Genomic DNA, 17800 nt, shown 5'->3' with positions numbered 1-17800 from the left:
AACATGTGTAGCCCCCAAAGGGGCAGGGCCTCAAACATTCATGAGTAAAAATCCACCATTATCATCAGACATTGAACCCTCCCCCTCCCCACTGGCTCTCCATGCAGCAACATTTTCACATGGAGTGACAGACAGATCGCCAGAACCAGAAGAAAAAATAAATGGTCATAGAGTAGATAGAGAGGAAAAGACAGATATTGGAGAAAGAAAAGCCAACAGATGTCTATACATAGACCAACAGATCAGTTGATTGATCAATCCATGCATACCTACATAACAACTGCACACAGAGTTTTTACTATTCATAATATTCCTGTCCTTCCAGTGCTCAGAACTCATCAGATATTTGGGTTCTTAAAGAACCTCCTGTTCTGGCCAAGAGCACCCCTCAAAGCCTCTTTGACTTGCTTGTTCCTCAGGCTGTAGATGAAAGGGTTCAGCAGAGGGGACACCATGTTGTTAAGAACAGCCACTGCCTTGTTGAGGTCCAGTGTGCCACTCCCTGAGGGCTTGACATACATGAAGATGCAGCTTCCGTAAGTGATGGAGACCACAGTGAGATGGGAAATGCAGGTGGAGAAGGCTTTCTGCCTTCCAGATGCAGAGGGGATGTGCAGCACTGCGGAAATGATCTTGACGTAGGAGATTATTGAGACAGCCAGTGTCCCTAAGACACTGCATGTGGCCAAGAGGAAATCCAGGAGTCCTAGGTACCATGTTTCTGCACAGGCAAGTTTAATCAACAGCAGGTTATCACAGAAGAAATGGTTGATGGTGTTTGGACCACAGAAAGGAAGCTGGAACAAAAGAATTAGTGGGATGATCACATACAGGAAGCTGATCACCCAGGAGCCCAGCACCAGCTGGCCACAAAACCTAGTGTTCATGATGGAGGGGTAGTGCAGTGGCTTGCAGATGGCTACATATCTGTCAAAAGACATGGCTGCCAGCAGGAAGAACTCAGCTGTGGCCACTATGAAATAGAAAAAGCACTGGGCAAGACACCCAGCTACAGATATTGACTTGGTGCCTGATGCCAGATTGAATAAAGTTCTTGGGATGGAAGCAGAGGTGAAGCTAATTTCCAATAAAGAAAAGTGCCTGAGGAGAAAATACATGGGAGTCTGGAGGTGCTGGTCCAGCAGGGTAATGGAGATGATGATAATGTTTCCTGCCAAGGTTAGGAGGTAGATGAGGAGGAATAAAATAAACAGCAGGATCTGCAGCGAGCGAACATCCGTGAAACCCACCAGGATAAATTCTGTCACCAAGGTTTGGTTCTCCATAACGGGCACTTAGTTATCATGCTTCAAGATGCAAAAACTTGGTGGAACCTGCATTTAGAAGTCCCACAGTTGCCAAGTTGAACACAATGTAGACACCTGTGTGCAAGAAGGGAAGAACCCCAGAACAACTTTCTACTATTAGTTCTTCAGATATGTGTTGCGCTGCTCTTCTTTGACAAAACAAGAAAAGATCTGGAATAAACAAAAGTCCACCTGTGTGAGAATGTCCAGAGAATATATGAAAATATGGAACCCAAGAGGTTCTTGTAGTACACTGATGCGAGAAGATCCACAGATTAGCAACTTGTTTCTTTATTTTGTCATGTGGCCCATTACACTTGGTGTTGGTCTGTCTAGTCCTTTAGAAAAGACCTGTCTTTTGCCATGAATCAGGGAGAAATTCATCTAGGAAGGATCTGATCATTACAAAAAAAATAGAGCTGTAAATTTATAGTGTAGTGTTTACATTAAATAAACTTTTTGTTCTACAATATCTAATTCCAGTTAATCTAAAAGAATAATAAAAACTGAAAATTTGACACTGTGAGGATGGAGGACATCACAGCAATCATAGGGAGCTCTGATAAAGAAGTACCTACAGATTTGTTATACCCTTCTTTCAGGCAATGAAAACCATCTCTTGCAAAGTAACAGCACATTCGCTCTGCTTTGGGTTCATGATAAGTGACACTTTCTATTTACAGGACCCATTTAAAACTTATGGCTTTTCTGGTTTGTTTCTGATTGCTATAGCAATTCCTTCCAAAATGTGTTGGCTAATGAGAAGTACAATATCTCTGGGGACTCTCAACCAAGTTTGTGGAGCTCTGTGATGCTCATTATTTCTCTTTGTAATGAATACACAGGGTAGAATGAACACATCCTTGAAGTTGGAAGAAATTTCTTCTATTTTTGGTCCAAAATGTATCATTTCTTCCTCCCAGGAATTTTCTGTTGAGTGAGGATTGGTTTGACATCATGGCCATCAAAGAGGTTTCCATTTAAACCTGAAGAAGAAACCCTATTTCAGATATTAAGAACCCCAAAACAAAATGCAAAATGTAAAATAGTTCCATTGCCAGACCATGAAGAAAATGTATTTCTCTGGAATACCCCAACATTGCTTATTGCTCACACACCTAAAAGCACCAATATTCTGTGACACCCCAAGAGAATCTCATAGCACCCATGGCCCCCTTGCTGAGATTCACTAATGTAAACTGTTGGTGCCTGCCACTTTAAGGACTCAGCCAAGCAGCCAGTGGGTGCTTGATTGCGGCAGCCATTTTAGATCCATGGCCGTCTATACAAACAGAGTAGTTCACTGCTTGCAGGCCAGGCAGTAACATTTCCTGGCTGCAAGGCTTGGAACATCCTGGAGGTAAGGGCAGGAGCTAGCTGTAGGGGATGGTGTGGAGGCTCCTGGTCCCGGGCATGACCTAAAACTGCATCCTGCCTGGAGTGGGTGACCTGGTGGGGTTCTCAGTGGTGCGGGAGCTCCCAGGAAATGCCAGGCCAGTTACCACCCCAGTGCAAGGCGGGTCGGGCACCTTAACCCCAGCTCCCACACCCGGGTGGGTTAACCCCTAGCAGGGGCCAGAAGGAGGACCTACAAGAGAGGGTAGGTATAGAGACTCAGAGGCCTGATGTAGAGTACCTTTGACTGGTCAATGCTGGGGCCAGGACCAGAATGGTCAAAAGGGCCAGGGGCCCACCACGAGGGCCACCCAGAGCTGAGGGCCTGGGGCTCCAACTGGCCTTGGAGACAAGGCCAGGGCCTGTGTGGCCAAAGGTCCCAGGGAGACCATGCCTGAGAGGGGAAATAGTTTCAGGGAGCTAGGCAGCCCAAATGAAGGCGGAGTAGGCTGCCTGAATGGAGGGATCTTAGAGGGGTCCTGATTGAAGGATTCTGGGGCCCAATGTGGGGCTGGTGACATTAACAGCTGGATGCCATCTGCGAGGCTTGGGCTGCAGTGTAGGGGAGGAACGAAGCTGCAGATAGCACTCCCTGGCATCAGGGCAAGAAATGGACAGCCTCCCGCCTAATTAAGATCATTAATTAGATAACAGCAAGGCATGACAGGTGAGAAGGCAGGCGGTTGGCCCAGAACAGGTGGGTGGGGCATTGGTAGATTGACCCCAAGAAGGCCCCCCTATTACACCATCACAATACAGCCATTAAGTCAATAAGTCAAGGGTGGGGTCCCAAAACTTCAGGTACCACCAAGCAGGAACCCTTGTGACTAACAGCTGTCAGGTGCTACTCAAGACCCACATGGGACAGTGACCTACGGATTGGGTAGCTAAGTTGATGCTGGGGGATCACACAAGTGTGCCAGACAGGGATAAAAGGCAGTGACGCATGAACCTCAGTGGTGCCCTCACATGCAGCACCTGACCTACCAAGACAGAAGGACAAGCAGGCAACCCCCTCCTAGAGAAGACATCATGTTGAAGGAAGCTGACCATCAACAGCAGGCTCCAGGGCCTTGGATAGCTAGATATACTGACACCAGTGCTCTCACAACCAGTACAGCAGCTGCTATATATTATGGGTTTGAATGACATGACTGACATTAAACTAAGAAGACATGATAAAGGTTTGCCAAATACTAAATGGTGATGAGAAAGTAAACATTAAATCTCCATTTACTATCTCACACAATACAAGATGAGACTAATAGATAGTAAGTTTAAAATTAATAAAAGGAAGTTCTTTTTCATACAGCATACTGTATTGCAGTGACTATAATTGCTTTAATTGCTTATTTTGTTATTGATTATATAATTGCTTTGACTGTTTATTTTGTTATTTCTCTTTTATATAAAGAAAATATTTAACCATTAAGATAAAGTTTATCTGGTTATGATTTACTTTTTACTATAATTTGATCAGTCGTTATTAGTGCTTGGAATTAACCATCTATTTTAAATTTCTTATTGCCTAGCATAAATGTATTTGACCTATTGGTCTCATGACTTTAAAACCTAAATTTAATATAAGGAAAATGTTTGTGTAAGGGTTTGTGGTATGTCTGGTGTGTGTAGATATGTCTGGTTTATGCAGAAAGACGTAACAAAAGAATAAATGATGGACATATGTACCATTGACGCAGAAAGACAGGCCTCTTGCAGCAGGTGAAAATAGCTTCTGTGGTTTGATGGTTAAGTGCTGCAGCGACTTACAGTCAGCAGTAAAATCCTTTACCAAACACTAAATCATGCTCCATCCTGATGGCTGAAGACTCCAAGTGACGGCCCCTAAAGATTGCAGACCACAAAGCCGGAAGATCATGAGCTACTGATCCCAGCCTGCCAACAGGACAAGAAGGATGGCCTTTGCGTCTGACTCAGCAGAATCCATAGGCTGGTATGGACACTTATGACTACAAAAAATGAACACAAAGACAAGGCTTGGGATTTTTTCCACCTGCAAGAAGGAGTTTTGGGCACTTCAAACAAGACCTGATTCTAACTCTCTTGGTCAACCTGGCTGGCCACTAGACTGACCTTGAGCAACTTTGAAACTTGGTAACACCTTAACCTTTGCAGGACTGTCTAACTGCTGTGTGTGCTTGTCTCTTTTGAATGAATGAATGAATAAATGAATGAATGAATGAGTATGCATGAGAACGAGTGAAGCAAATAACTTTACTGTTCTTTATTCTTTTCATGTTGCATGTTTTATGTTCCAATAAATGCGGCGATGTGCCTTATTCCCCCTGATAATATTCCAGCTTGTACATAATTCACACTAGACACACTGTGCGCACAAACTCTGAATCCTAGCCCTACCCTCCAGCATATCTACTACTCCCTCCCAGCTTGGTGTCATCTGCAAACTTGCTAAGGATGCACTTTATGCCATCTTTCAGGTCATTGATGAAGACATTGAACAAAACCAGCCCCAGGATCAACCCTAGTGCACTCCACTTGATACCGGCTACCAACCAGACATTGAGCCATTGATTACTACCCTCTGAGCCCAATGCTCCAGCCAGTTTTCCATCTCCACCATTTCTATCTCTACTATTATTTCTCTTTGGAGATGGGAATATCAATTTTGTATCTCATTAGTTCCCTGGAGACAATGGATGTGCTTTCTGGTTGTTCATTGTCTTGCTTGTCCAGCAAAGTGCAAACATTCCATGTTGCAAAAAGCATTGCTCCTTTTTCCATCACCCGGTTCCACTGCTATGGGGCTTTTGAAGGTCGGTACAGGAGAGAGTGTTATTTTCCACAGTAAAAGCTTCGTTGTGACTTTGTTTAACATGAGAAAGCTGGCCCATGGAAACAACAACCACACCATCTTGTCAAGGTGAAGATCTGGGTGCAATGGCAAGGGAGAACCCTAGACGATAGGAAAACTCCATCTTGCTACAGACTTCTTCTGTCCTTACAGCCATTGAGATCCTGGCATCCTCTTCTGCCTGATCCAACATCGAAGGTATAGGGTCGGACTGTAGTTTGTCTGAAACCTCTCCACAGGCTTGCTCACCATGGATGACCCTGCCAGAAGCATGAGACTCTGGGCAACATAGCTCTAAGGATCCCTGGGATGTGCAAGTGTCTTTACCATGATAAGGTCTTGGTCCATGGAAAGGAGTAATGATTTTATGTGGGAGGTGGTCAAATACTACAGTGAGGAATAGTAGTAGAAATGTAGAGATAGATGATAGACAGAGAGAGGGGGTATATGTGGGTGGGTGGTACGTATTTTCTTCCAGCTCTACTCTTATTTCTGTTTGAAGAAGGAGGGGGGAAACTTTGTCATAAAGTTCCCCAAACTTTCACAGGAGCTGACATGCGAAGCTACGCTCACATCCTCAAGGGAACTGTTTCTAGCCAGCTGATGTCAGGAGGAATTCTGAGGGGAGGGGAAAAAAGAAGCACAGAAATTATAAATCGAATTATTTTTCTAAAGGATGTATTTGCCCTGATGTAAAGTCATGGCCAATAATCCTCATGCTTAGTTTCATCCCAAGGCATGAATTTTGATGGACACTGAGATACTGTAACTTTGTAGTAATGTTTGTCTTCTTTTTCCTCTTCCTCTTCTCTTTCTTTGTATTCTTATCTCCAAAGCAGATCATTTCCTATGTCTGATTTTTTTTTCTCAGTTTAAGAGTACAGAGACCATAGATAGTTTCTGTCAATGTAAAGATGAATTACAGAAAATTGATGTACATGTTTCATAAGAGGATTTCAATCTTTTAACTGTCTGTTACTATCATTGTTATTCTTGTTCAATCAAATGCTAAGCTGCCTAGCTGCACAAGTCCTCATCTGCAGTATCTAATTCTTCTGACATGTAAAACAGAGAGGGAATTATTTCTGCGATAAGTTGGTAGGGAAAAATAGGCTGAGGATCTAAAACCAAGATCCTTTTGAAAGAAAGGCTCTAGCTCAACCAGAAAGTATTTGCTTAGTAGTGCCAATATCTGTGTGAAGAAGGTCAGATAACATTTCCATAAAGGATCCCCTAAGGCTTAAAAATTATTTATCTATTAAAGGCAGGCAAGGTTCGTTGAGTAGATGTGATATTTTTTATTAGACCAACTGAATAGTTGGGGGAAAAAGTTCTTATCTATTAAAAGCACTAATAAAGCAAAGTGTAACCATGGTCCTAAATATCCTTAAAAAACAGAATACAGCTGCTATGCATCTCAGGGTATTTGTCAAGGGAAGCACATATGCTTAGAAATTATTCATATGGAGTTGAATGTGGTTTAGAAAGGTTGGGGGCATCTGAAGTCACCACAGGAAGTGCCATTTCCCACTTGAAGAACAAGTCTTCTCTTGGACCAACACTTGCTGTCCTCATATCCCAAATCTGTAAGTATGTCTGTTATGAGTGTTATATGTCTATAGTAGCAATTCTCAGCCAGGGTTCTCTGACATCCTGGGGTGTCTGGAGCCCCTATCAAGGATGCCATGGTTCATGACTTCATGTTAGTACTGTTAGGTATGCAGACATGATTCACAAGATAAATCCAAAGATGTCAAATAGGAATCCATAGCATTAGAATATTCTGACCTGTTTGCAACACAAAAACTACTCTGTCATTTTTCTGTAGTCAAAAAACAAATAAACTCAGAGCTGGCATTTTCTGAGGGGTGCCTTGAATCTAAGAGGGTTGAGAACCACTGGCCTAGAGGGTTGGAACTAAAGATACAAGAAATCAGAACCATGCAAAATGAAATGATTTTTTTATGCGAAAAGACAAAAAGATGACTTGACTAAGACTTCATATGGACCACATCAAATTCACTGGAAAATCAGGGTCCTTGTGGTGAACAAATGGCTAAATCTAAAATTTAAGGTGCTGCAGGTAAGAAAGAAAAACAATCTTCTTTAAAGTTGGGGTCTTCCAAGCCACCTCAAGGACTCAGAAATCAAGCTGTTATTCAGTGTCATGCATCTAGCACCCATAAATGTCATAAAAAATGCAGTCTACTGGTCCCTGATTAGAACCTTACCCATTTATCTTTAGCTGTGACAATGTTAATCTAATTAACTGTGCACTGTTGCCATCTGTATTTTCAACATCTGAATTTCTATCTTAGGAGGCCATAATTTACTGCCACACTCTATAAAAATATCAGACTGAGAGATTTACAGAAAAAAGCTTCTACCTATCTACCATTGTTGTTCTAAAGGCTTTTAGAATCAAAGCACCCCTCAATAAACTTAAGGCATCCCTTAATAAACTCAAGGCACCCTTCAAAAATATCATGTCCTAGTTTTCAGTTGTTTCTTGACTACAGAAACATAATAGCCCAATTCTTCTATTGTAAAGAACTCAGAAAGACCAAGACAGAATGTTGTTAACACTATGGAATCCTATTTGAAACCTCTGGATTCAACTTGTGAATCATGTTTACACACCTAAGACAGCTAACGTTGCATGGAAAGCATCATCAAGCCATTTTACAAATCCACAGTGCACCCCAATTTGGAATACTGTATGCAGTTCCGGTCTCTGCATCTCCAAAAGGATGTACTAGAATTAGAAAAGGTACAGATAAGGGCAACCAAAATGATCAGGGGTATGGAGCAGTTGCTAGGAGAGACTAAAAAAGGGAGGACTCTTCATTTTGGAAAAGAGAAGGCTGAGATGGGATATGACAGAGGTCTATAAATTCATGAAGGGTGGACAAAGTGAACAGGGAAATTATTCTCCAAGTATCAAAATACTAGAATGGGGAGGAGGGGCACTGAAATTAGTAGGAGAAAGGTTTAAAACTAACAAGGAAAAGTAGTGTTTTTACACAACGTGTAGTTATCTTGTGGAAGTCATTGCCACCAGAGGTGGTCAAAGCAGATAGCATAGTGAGGTTCAAAAAGGGATTAGACAGCTGGAACAGAACAGCTGGAGATGTTTCCTCTGGTATCTCTAAACCAATAATGGTGTATGTCAGGGAAGGTAATGACTAGGGTATAGATCAGTTATATCCAGTTTAGTGCTGTCCCAGTCTAAAGCAGTCCATTTTTGACACTGTCAGAGACAGGATACTAGATCTAAATGGACCATTGATCTGAGCCACTATGGCACTGCTGATGTCTTTATGTTCCTATGAAGGTGCCACTGGTTGAGAGTCCCTAACCTCGAGGCAAAGATTTTTGTGGGCAAAATCTGTTATTTGACCAACGGCATGGGTGGAATAAACTTGAAGAAAAATTCATGGCATTCACAAGCTTCTCTAAGTTTTGGCTGTCATCAAGCTCTTTGGCTGCAGGTTTGGGTCTGCTGCATAGCATCAAGGTATGTCTCCAGGTTAATATCTCTGAGCGTAAGTATGTCCTGTATAAATTGATATCTTTTGGAATAGATTACCTAAACAAGATAGTTTCTCCATTTTTCTTATGCTCTCTTGCATAGTTGCATACATATTTAGAGTTGTGTGTCTTAGCTAGAGGGCTGCAGATTATGAGTCCCCTGGGAATGATGCTGGTTTGTTGCACAAGCTTAGGAAGATGTCACTACGTAGCCTGGCTTCTTGTTTCTTTAGGTTGTGGATTTTCCATTGTAAGCAACATATATCAAAATCTTTGATGTTGTGGTAGGTTGGAGTGATGTTGTAGAATCATCACTGAAGCATTGCATTTGAATGCTTGTCTAAGTTTATGGGGGTATAGGTTGTAGCCATGTTGGCCTAAGGACATAGGCGGGCAAAGTTCTTTGGGTAAATCTGATCTTTTTTATTAGACCAACTCAAATAGTTGGAAAAATTGTTCTTTGCAAGCTTTTGGGTATACATACCCTTCGCCAGGCTGAGGAAGCATCTGCAGTTGGTGTGTGCTCTTCCTGGATGGAATGAATGGTAATAGTAATAGTAATTCTATCCAGGAAGAGCACACACCAACTGCAGCCTGATGAAGGGTATTTATACCCAAAAGCTTGCAAAGAAGAATTTTTCCAACTATTTGAGTTGGTCTAAGAGATCAAATTTACCCAAAGAACCTTGTCTACCTGTGTCTAAGTTTATCTCATCTATGCAGTTGGTCCAATAAAAAATATCACCCACAAAAATCCTTGCCACCAGCATATTTCCTAGAACATCATAGCTAAAATATCAGTCCAACACTATCTATCTCCCTACATATCCTTTATACTTTTATGTGGTTTTTCTTTCTTTTTCTCTCTCTGTGCCTGGGCATTTTCTTCCTCATTCTCTTCCTCTTTTCTTTCCTTTCTTTCTTGCTAGTTACCTAGCTCATTAACCTGAATGGTTTATGCCCCTACCTTCTCCTTTAGTTTCTGAGGTTCTTCCACATAAAACTAGTTGAGTCAATGGAACAAAATATTTGGGTACATTGCCATGGCCCTTGGTCTTCTTGTCCTATTCTTTCAGGAAAGTTATTAATTTTGAATGTTCTATTCTTTCTCAGCATAAAAGAGTGGCTGTGATGCAGAACCAAACCACAGTGACACAGTTCATCCTCCTAGGCTTCACTGAAGTTTGCTGGATGCAGATACTGCTCTTTGCTGTGCTCCTTCTCATTTACTTCTTTACCATAATGGGGAACATCGTTATAATTTCCATTACCCTTATAGATGTCTATCTCCAGACCCCCATGTACTTCTTTCTCAGGAACTTCTCCATTCTGGAAATTGGCTTCACTTCCATCAGCATCCCTAAGATGCTGGCCAACCTCGTGATGGACAGCAACACCATTTCAATCAGCTCTTGTTTTGTGCAATTGTTTTTCTACTTCCTGGTGGGCATTGCTGAACTTTTCCTCCTGGCAGTGATGTCTCTGGATCGCTATGTTGCCATCTGTCACCCACTCCGTTACCCTGTAATTATGAGCAGAAATGTTTGTATCCATTTAGTGGTTTGGTCTTGGGTGGGAAGTTTCATGTCTGTGTTTTTCACAACTGTTATCATAACCCAGCTGCCCTTCTGTGGTCCAAATATCATCAACCATTTTTTCTGTGATAACTCACCACTGCTCAAACTGGCCTGCACTAACACACGACTGATTGAACTGGCTGATTTTATTATAGCTATCTTAACTGTGCTGGGCACTTTGTCCATAACTGTTGTGTCCTATGTCCATATAATCTCTGCTATCCTGCGCATGCCTACCACCATAGGGCAGCAGAAAGCCTTCTCCACCTGCACCTCTCACCTCACGGTAGTCTTTATCACTTATGGCAGCTGTATCTTCATGTACGTCAAGCCTGCACATGATGGTAAACTGGACTTCAACAAAGCAGCAGCCATTTTCAACAATGTGATTTCCCCCCTGCTCAACCCCTTCATCTACAGCCTAAGGAACAAGCAAGTTCAGAAGGCCTTAAGAAAAGCTGTTGGGCAAAGAGCACATTTCTTTAAGGGCCTGAGATAGTGATGGGGGTGCTGTAGCCCAGGGAAGAGCAATGTGACTCTGGTAAGGTATGCTTGCATCCCTTTCTTAAATAGAAAGGTGGGCTTCATCATTAATTTGTGAGATTAGGACTCATAATAACCATCTCCTGGCTATGCCATCAACATGGGGTGTCACACTGCACAAGTCACTTAATACTTCTCTGCTTCCTTTCCCAACCCTGTCTTCCACCTTCTGTTTTTATTGTCCATTTAGGCTGAGATTTTTCAGAGATGCCTTACATTGAAAGAACCTCGCCATTAAGATCCTCCTACTATCTTTGAAAATGTCATCCTTTGGGTATGCAGGGAAGGAGATCTTGTATTATCAAAAAATATGTTCAGTGTTCAAAATATTCAGTGATATTCCCTCTTGCTTGAACTTTTTGGGGCTGCCATGTTTTAAGAAAGGGCTACTATGGCAAAGTATTTCATTTACCTTAGTATGGTCTCAGCGCTATGAAGCTTACACTTATCATTGCAGACTTGTGGCTCCCCAAATCAACTTTTCTGTATATGGGTACCAGATCTTTGAACTGTGGAGTCAAAGAAGGCTGTATGTGATTGTGCCATTATATGCAGGGACCTACTCAATTCATTCCACAGGTTTTGCAGAAATTGTGAAATCAGGCATTGTCTGTGAAATTGGGCGATGTCTGCAAAATCCATGAAAATAAAAAACTTACCAAAAATAAAATGCTGGCTCTCCACTGGTTGGGGTCACATGCCAATCAGCAGTGACGAGCAGTGATGTGATGGACAGCAGTGATGTGATGGACGAGCAGTCATGTGACGGACAGCTCATCAGCAGTGACGAGCAGTCATGTGATAGACAGCTCTCAACCAATTAGTGGCAAGGGCCAGGGCCACCAGGGCCTGCAGCCAGAGGTGTGTGTGTGGAGGGGGGCTCACCACAATAAGCCTGTGATCTGCCTATGAAATCAGCAACCTGCCTCCTCAGTTTGAGTAGGTCTCTAGTTACATGCCATTGGCTTCAGAAACTCATGATCCTTAATCACACTAGCTGAGTAAGCTAGCTAGGCTCAAGTGGACCACTGGCCTAGCTGTGTATAAACTGGAAGTCAATGCATGTCTAGTTCAGTATATCCCACTGTTAAAGTCATCCCAAGATGACTGCCTATTATGCTTTCATTTGCTTCCTCCCTCCTTTGACCTGAGGTCTGAGCACCTTTCCCTCTGCTGGAAGGTCCTGTGCTGCTCCTGCTCCTCTTCCTACTTCCATTCCCACTTCCCACCTCTCGTCTATCCAGACCCTTTCATTTAGCTTGCAGTTTCCATTTCCTGTCTTTATCCTACCCTGTGTCTGCAGGGGTCTTGGCCAGTGGAGACCCTGATCTGTTACTGTTGCTGCTTAATGATAGGTGTTGGTTAATAAAACAACAATTACCACCTCTCTTATTTGGGATGTGGCCTCTGTCTTTGCATGTATCACTGAGACCTAGCTATATGAGGCCACTGGGCCAGTGGTTGCCCAGATGGTACCAGGCAGGTACTCTGTGTGACATCTGCGTAGGATCAGAAGTCAGGGACAGAGCAGTGGTGGTCTTCAAGAAAACAGGGCCTATCAAAGGTACAAGTTGCCAAACTTGTCCGGTATGGACTGTGTCTACCTCATGGCCAAGGCCGAGAATAGATTGGAGACTTAATATTTTACACCCACTTAGTTACAGGGGCTTCTATTTTTAGTGGTATTATTTAGACCCCTTTGTCATGATCAGACCACTGTCTTCTGTTCTTTAATACTCCGGCCAGGGTGGTGGACTGACCAGGCTGGTACATACCCAGGAACTCATGGAAACAGTGGTATTCCAGAATTATCTGGGACGGGGTGCTCAACCCCCAACCCGTGGGCCAGATCCAGCCTACAGTATCATGTCATACAGCTCATGGGTCTGGAAATCTGGTGGCAGGGGAACAGCGCCACCACTTCCCTACTGCCAAATTTCCAGACCCATGGGGATCCAGCACCCAATCCCAGCATGCAGGGCTGAGCAGGGGCAGTGCCAGGCTCTCAGTGCACAATTCGAGTGTGAGGGACCATGAGGGAGTGGTACCAGGCCCCCAGGACCTAATCCTGGTGCGAGGATGTGGTTCCAGGCCTCCAGGGCCCAATCCCAGAGTACGGGTGTCAGGGGCTCGAACCCCAACTTCCCAGGTCCGTTGTCTGACCGCAAGAGACAGGCAAAACCAGCAAGGTCTTATCTCAAAGCTCTTTATTGAAGCGTGCACACAACAACAAAGAGCACCCCGTCTCCTCCAAGAACCAGCCCCCCTTGATAATAAGTAAGCAAGTTTATATAGACAGTTTTGTGTCACAAATTCTACACTTAATTGACTCAACCTCTATGGTTAGTTAAAAACTTCTAGTGCGCATGACACGATATGCGCGCAGGTGGGAATTTCCCACTGTAAGAGAAAGCAAGATATCAGGTTAGTGTGAGAAAACTTCTAATTAGTTCAAACTGGCTTTTGGCTACATACTTGTTTTGATATGCTAAATCAGGGAGGAGGATTGCATCTTTGATTGTTTCAGCTGTGTCTTTGAAGCACTGAGTCTGCTTTGTAGATTTATCTATGGTCTTGTTAATTTCTACAGCTACACAATAATAGGCTTTGAGCAGTTCTTATGCATAAGCATCTTCCTTATCATCAAATATGCAACTTTCTTTTCAGCACTGTTACTTATGCTAGTGAGTTCAAGGTAGGTTCAGTTTGTACCACCCCTATTTATCAACTCACTTTCCAAATGTCATCCTGCATACAGAGAGTTCATGATTATCCTGTTTATGGCCTCTCAGCAATATTTTTCTTTGTTGGTTTTTGGGCCTGCTCTCAAACATCGTATCTATCACGGGGAAGGGAGCAAGCAGGGCCCAGGGCACAATCTTGGTGCAAAGGGGTAGGAGAGGGTTGTGCCAGCCCTCTGAGAACCAATTTCAGCAGGATATAGTAATGTTAGGCCCCCAGGACCCAGTTTTGGCACATGGGGCAGGAAGTGGGTGGTGCCAGGCCCCAAGGCCCCATCCAGTCTGCAGGGTTCAATCCAGCCTGCAGACCAGCCCTGCACCACTCATCTGGCCCATGGAGCCAAAAGTTCCCCCTGTTCTGGGGAATTCCACTGACCTGAATTCCACTCCACTCACAGCTATGTATCAGTGCTCTGGTCAATTTGTCCATTGACCTCAACCTTCACTTGACCTCAGCCATAGATACAGCGTAGTGGTAGCATAAGTTCCCCCACGACACCTTGGAACTTGATGAAAATGCACATATTCTCTATATGAACATCTAAGATTCTCTTACACCCTTGTAGGAGCTTGTTTTCTAAAATACCGAATTGCCTAGTGGGAAGCCTAATTGTTGGCCTTGTCCTCTTGTTGCAAAGAACACCAGCAGCATCCTGGGTTGTATTAACATGAGTGTCACTTGCAAATCAAGGAAAGAGATTATTTTGCTCTATTCAGCACTGGTGAGGCCTCACCTGAAGTAGTCTGTCCAGTTTTGGGAGGATCTGGAAAGATTGGAAAGAGTTCAGCTCAAAGCTGCAAAAATGCTGAGAGGCCTAGAGAGCATGACTTATGAGGAACAGCCAAAAGAACTAGGATAATTTAGTCTGAAGAACAGAAGATTGAGAAGCGGATTTGATAACAGGCTTCAAATACCAAAAGAGTGATTGTTGAGAGGATAGAGATGGGATTTTCTCAGTTGCTGCAGGAGACAAGACTAGAAGGAATGGCCTCAAACTATAGTAGAGGAAATTTAGGCTGGAGAGTAGGAGGAAATTTCTGACTATGAGGGTGGTCAAACATTGAAACAGTCTACCTAGAGAAGATGTAGGATCTCCCTCCTTGGACATTTTCAAGAGCAGGTTAGACAGACACTTGGCTGGGATGGTTTAATCAGGGGTAATCCTGCCTTAAACTGGGAGCTGGACTGGGTGACCTTGCAAGGTCCCTCCCACCTCTACTTTCCTACAATTCCTATGAGTCAAAGAATGGAGTTCACCTTTATTTCAGCATGTTTGCCATCCTCCTCCTCATGAAATGAGACTGGTTTGATGAGGCAACAGGGTTAAACGGTAAATTTAGATGGATGGAAGTTGCCTTTTATTGGTTTTCCACACAAATTTCTGATGAGATATAAATATTTTCCTTCAACCGGAAATAGATGGAATTGGGTCTTCTAAATAAAAACTTATCAAGTGTTCTTGTCTTTTTCTGGCAAGATGAAGATGATCATTCTCTTGCCAAGTGAAAGAAGCAAGACAGATGTATTTTCTTCCTCCATTTCTAAATAGGTACATTGTTTTTGGAAGTGTCAGGACATTTCCCAAGTTTTTAACAGAGATTATCATTATTGGGTTATTTGTCCAATCATAATTTAACCTATCGCCTTCTGGTATAGAGTAGGATTCTTCTCAACAAGAAAAAGTTTTTGCTAGAATATATCCCATTAAAATGATCTTGTCAGCAAAAGACAACACAGCCAAAAACAGCAACTACAGTGAGAAGCTGCAATTAGTTTTCCAATCTTAATTTTTAAACAAATTAAATTGATTGTAACTTCATAGAAAATATCCATGAGAATGTTTTGGATATGGGCAAGAAATGCATGGACTAAATATATTTTCAATTGCCCTTTACCAAATTAAAAAAAAAAAGGAAACACTAAGATCTTGGGGAAGTAGGGCTGGAAGTGACTTCCTAAGGTCATCTAGTCCAGCCCCCTGCTCAAGGTAGGATCGTCCCTAACAAATTCTCTAGGCAGCCTGTTCCAGTACTTCACCACCCTCAGTCAGAAATTTCCTCCTAATCTTCAACCTAAATTTCCCCTGCTGCAGTTCCAAGACCATTGCTCCTAGCCCTGTCCCCTGCAGCTACAGAGAAAAGCCAGCCCCCATCCTCTCCATAATTGGCCTTCAGGTATTTGAACACTTTAAACTCTGGGTTCTTTCTCAGTTTTCAGACTGTGAGTGACATCTCAGTATATATCTCAAATAAATTATCCTATATTAGTGATCTTTCTGCTAACATTGGGAATGAGGATCATAAACATTTTTGGAGGCATAAAAAATATTAAATGGAACATTTTCCTCCACCTCTAAAAACTGCAAGAAGTAAAAGTTCTCTAAACTTTTGGAAACCAGGAGTGACAGTAGTTTTCCTTGTGGTACTCATTAGTCAGCTGGCCTCAGGGAACAACTGTTACAATGGAAGTTTTAAAAAAGTCACAGATATTATTAATGGATAAATCAGAGGCCATTTGGTGCATTCATGACAAGCATCCCCTTGTTCTATTACACTGGGAGGCATAAAGCAGAGCACTGCAACCTTATGACAGTACCAGTATTAATCAGTATTTCATCAGTGAAATAGCTGGCACACTTCTAAAAGTCAGAACACTGCTAGTTTTCCTCTATGGTTACATGGAGGTCAAAAGAGCTGCTGCCATGGAGAATCAAACAATAGTGACGAAGTTCATCCTGGTAGGCTTCACAGACAATCACTGGCTGCAGATCCTGCTCTTCTTTTTCCTCCTCTTCACCTACCTTTTGACGGTGTTGGGAAACCTTCTCATCATTGTCATCACCCTGCTGGATCAGCGTCTCCAGACCCCCATGTATTTCCTCCTCAGGAACTTCTCTCTCTTGGAGATCACCTTAACCTCCATCTCTATTCCAAAGGTCTTGTTCAGCCTGGCATCAGGCAGCAAGACCATTTCTGTGCCCGGCTGTTTTGCCCAGTGCTTTCTCTACGTCATCACTGGCACTGCTGAGTTCTTCATGCTGGCAGCCATGTCCTTTGATAGGTACGTGGCCATCTGCAAGCCGCTCCACTACCCTTCCATCATGAACAATCAGCTGTGCACACAGTTTGTGCTGGGCTCCTGGGTGATCAGTGTTCTCTATGTGAGCACCCCATTTGTGATGTTTTTCCAGTTGCCCTTCTGTGGACCAAACATCATTGACCATTTCTTCTGTGACAGTGTGCCAGTGATTAAACTGGCCTGCATAGACACCCAATACCTACAACTGTTGTCTGTCATTTTGGCCACAGGCAGTGTGCTGGGTACTTTTATCATCACCATCGTCTCTTACATCAATATCATCTCCACTGTGATGCATATCCCCTCAGTCTCTGGAAGGCAGAAAGCCTTTTCCACCTGTGTCTCCCACCTCACCGTGGTCTTCATCTTCTATGGAAGCTGCATCTTCATGTATGTGACACCATCAGGTAGCAGCAAGGGAAACTTTGGTAAGACAGTGGCGCTTCTCAATAATGTGGTGTCTCCTTTGCTCAGCCCCTTCATCTACAGCCTGAGGAACAAACAGGTCAAAGATGCCTTGAGAGATGCTATCAACCAGAATGGGATATTTCCTAAGAAACCAAAACTGTGACAGGAACTCACACCAAGAAGTAAGTAAGAGCCATATTTGCCATCTGCTCTTCTCTCTTTAAATTGAAAGGTCACTGATTTCAGGTTAGATTTGATAAAAACGTTACTCAGCAGAATTCCATACAGTGACTTAAAGATGTGCTTAAAAATGATATTTAAATCTGATCAAATGAATGCACATCTTAAGATTAAAAAACCCCAAAGCCAGCAATTCTCACCCATGG

The 17800-nt window shown here is 43.0% G+C and overlaps 3 protein-coding genes across 3 annotated transcripts; 2 read left to right on the top strand and 1 right to left on the bottom strand.

Annotated features, from left to right (window-relative positions):
• Positions 1-338: 338 nt before the first annotated feature.
• LOC149862471 (olfactory receptor 6E1-like) lies at positions 339-1289 on the bottom strand. Its single transcript, XM_090053923.1, has one exon. The coding sequence runs from the start codon at positions 1284-1286 to the stop codon at positions 339-341; it is 948 nt and encodes a 315-aa protein (XP_089910049.1). The 5' UTR covers positions 1287-1289.
• Positions 1290-10197: 8908 nt separating this feature from the next.
• On the top strand, positions 10198-12552 carry LOC149862470 (olfactory receptor 6E1-like). The gene is made up of 2 exons (XM_090053922.1): positions 10198-11103; positions 12445-12552. Exons 1-2 carry the CDS (start codon positions 10198-10200, stop codon positions 12550-12552), a joined length of 1014 nt encoding a protein of 337 aa, XP_089910048.1.
• A 4077-nt stretch (positions 12553-16629) lies between these two features.
• LOC149862469 (olfactory receptor 6C74-like) lies at positions 16630-17577 on the top strand. Its single transcript, XM_090053921.1, has one exon. The coding sequence runs from the start codon at positions 16630-16632 to the stop codon at positions 17575-17577; it is 948 nt and encodes a 315-aa protein (XP_089910047.1).
• The last annotated feature ends 223 nt before the right edge of the window (positions 17578-17800 follow it).

Source organism: Crocodylus siamensis, chromosome 6 (genome assembly GCF_052110815.1).
Source record: "Crocodylus siamensis isolate JL-2025a chromosome 6, ASM5211081v1, whole genome shotgun sequence".
Classification (NCBI taxonomy): domain Eukaryota; kingdom Metazoa; phylum Chordata; order Crocodylia; family Crocodylidae; genus Crocodylus; species Crocodylus siamensis.
The sequence above is the reverse complement of the archived record's forward strand: the minus strand, read 5'-3'. Positions and strand labels throughout refer to the sequence as shown.

What these genes read in the sequence shown, in the direction of transcription:
- LOC149862471 (XM_090053923.1), bottom strand. Translation starts at nt 1,286, where the DNA reads ATGGAGAACCAAACCTTGGTGACAGAATTTATCCTGGTGGGTTTCACG.
- LOC149862470 (XM_090053922.1), top strand. Translation starts at nt 10,198, where the DNA reads ATGCAGAACCAAACCACAGTGACACAGTTCATCCTCCTAGGCTTCACT. An exon ending in AGAAGGCCTTAAGAAAAGCT is followed by an intron (nt 11,104 to 12,444) that starts GTTGGGCAAAGA and finishes CCTTTCATTTAG; the next exon opens with CTTGCAGTTTCCATTTCCTG.
- LOC149862469 (XM_090053921.1), top strand. Translation starts at nt 16,630, where the DNA reads ATGGAGAATCAAACAATAGTGACGAAGTTCATCCTGGTAGGCTTCACA.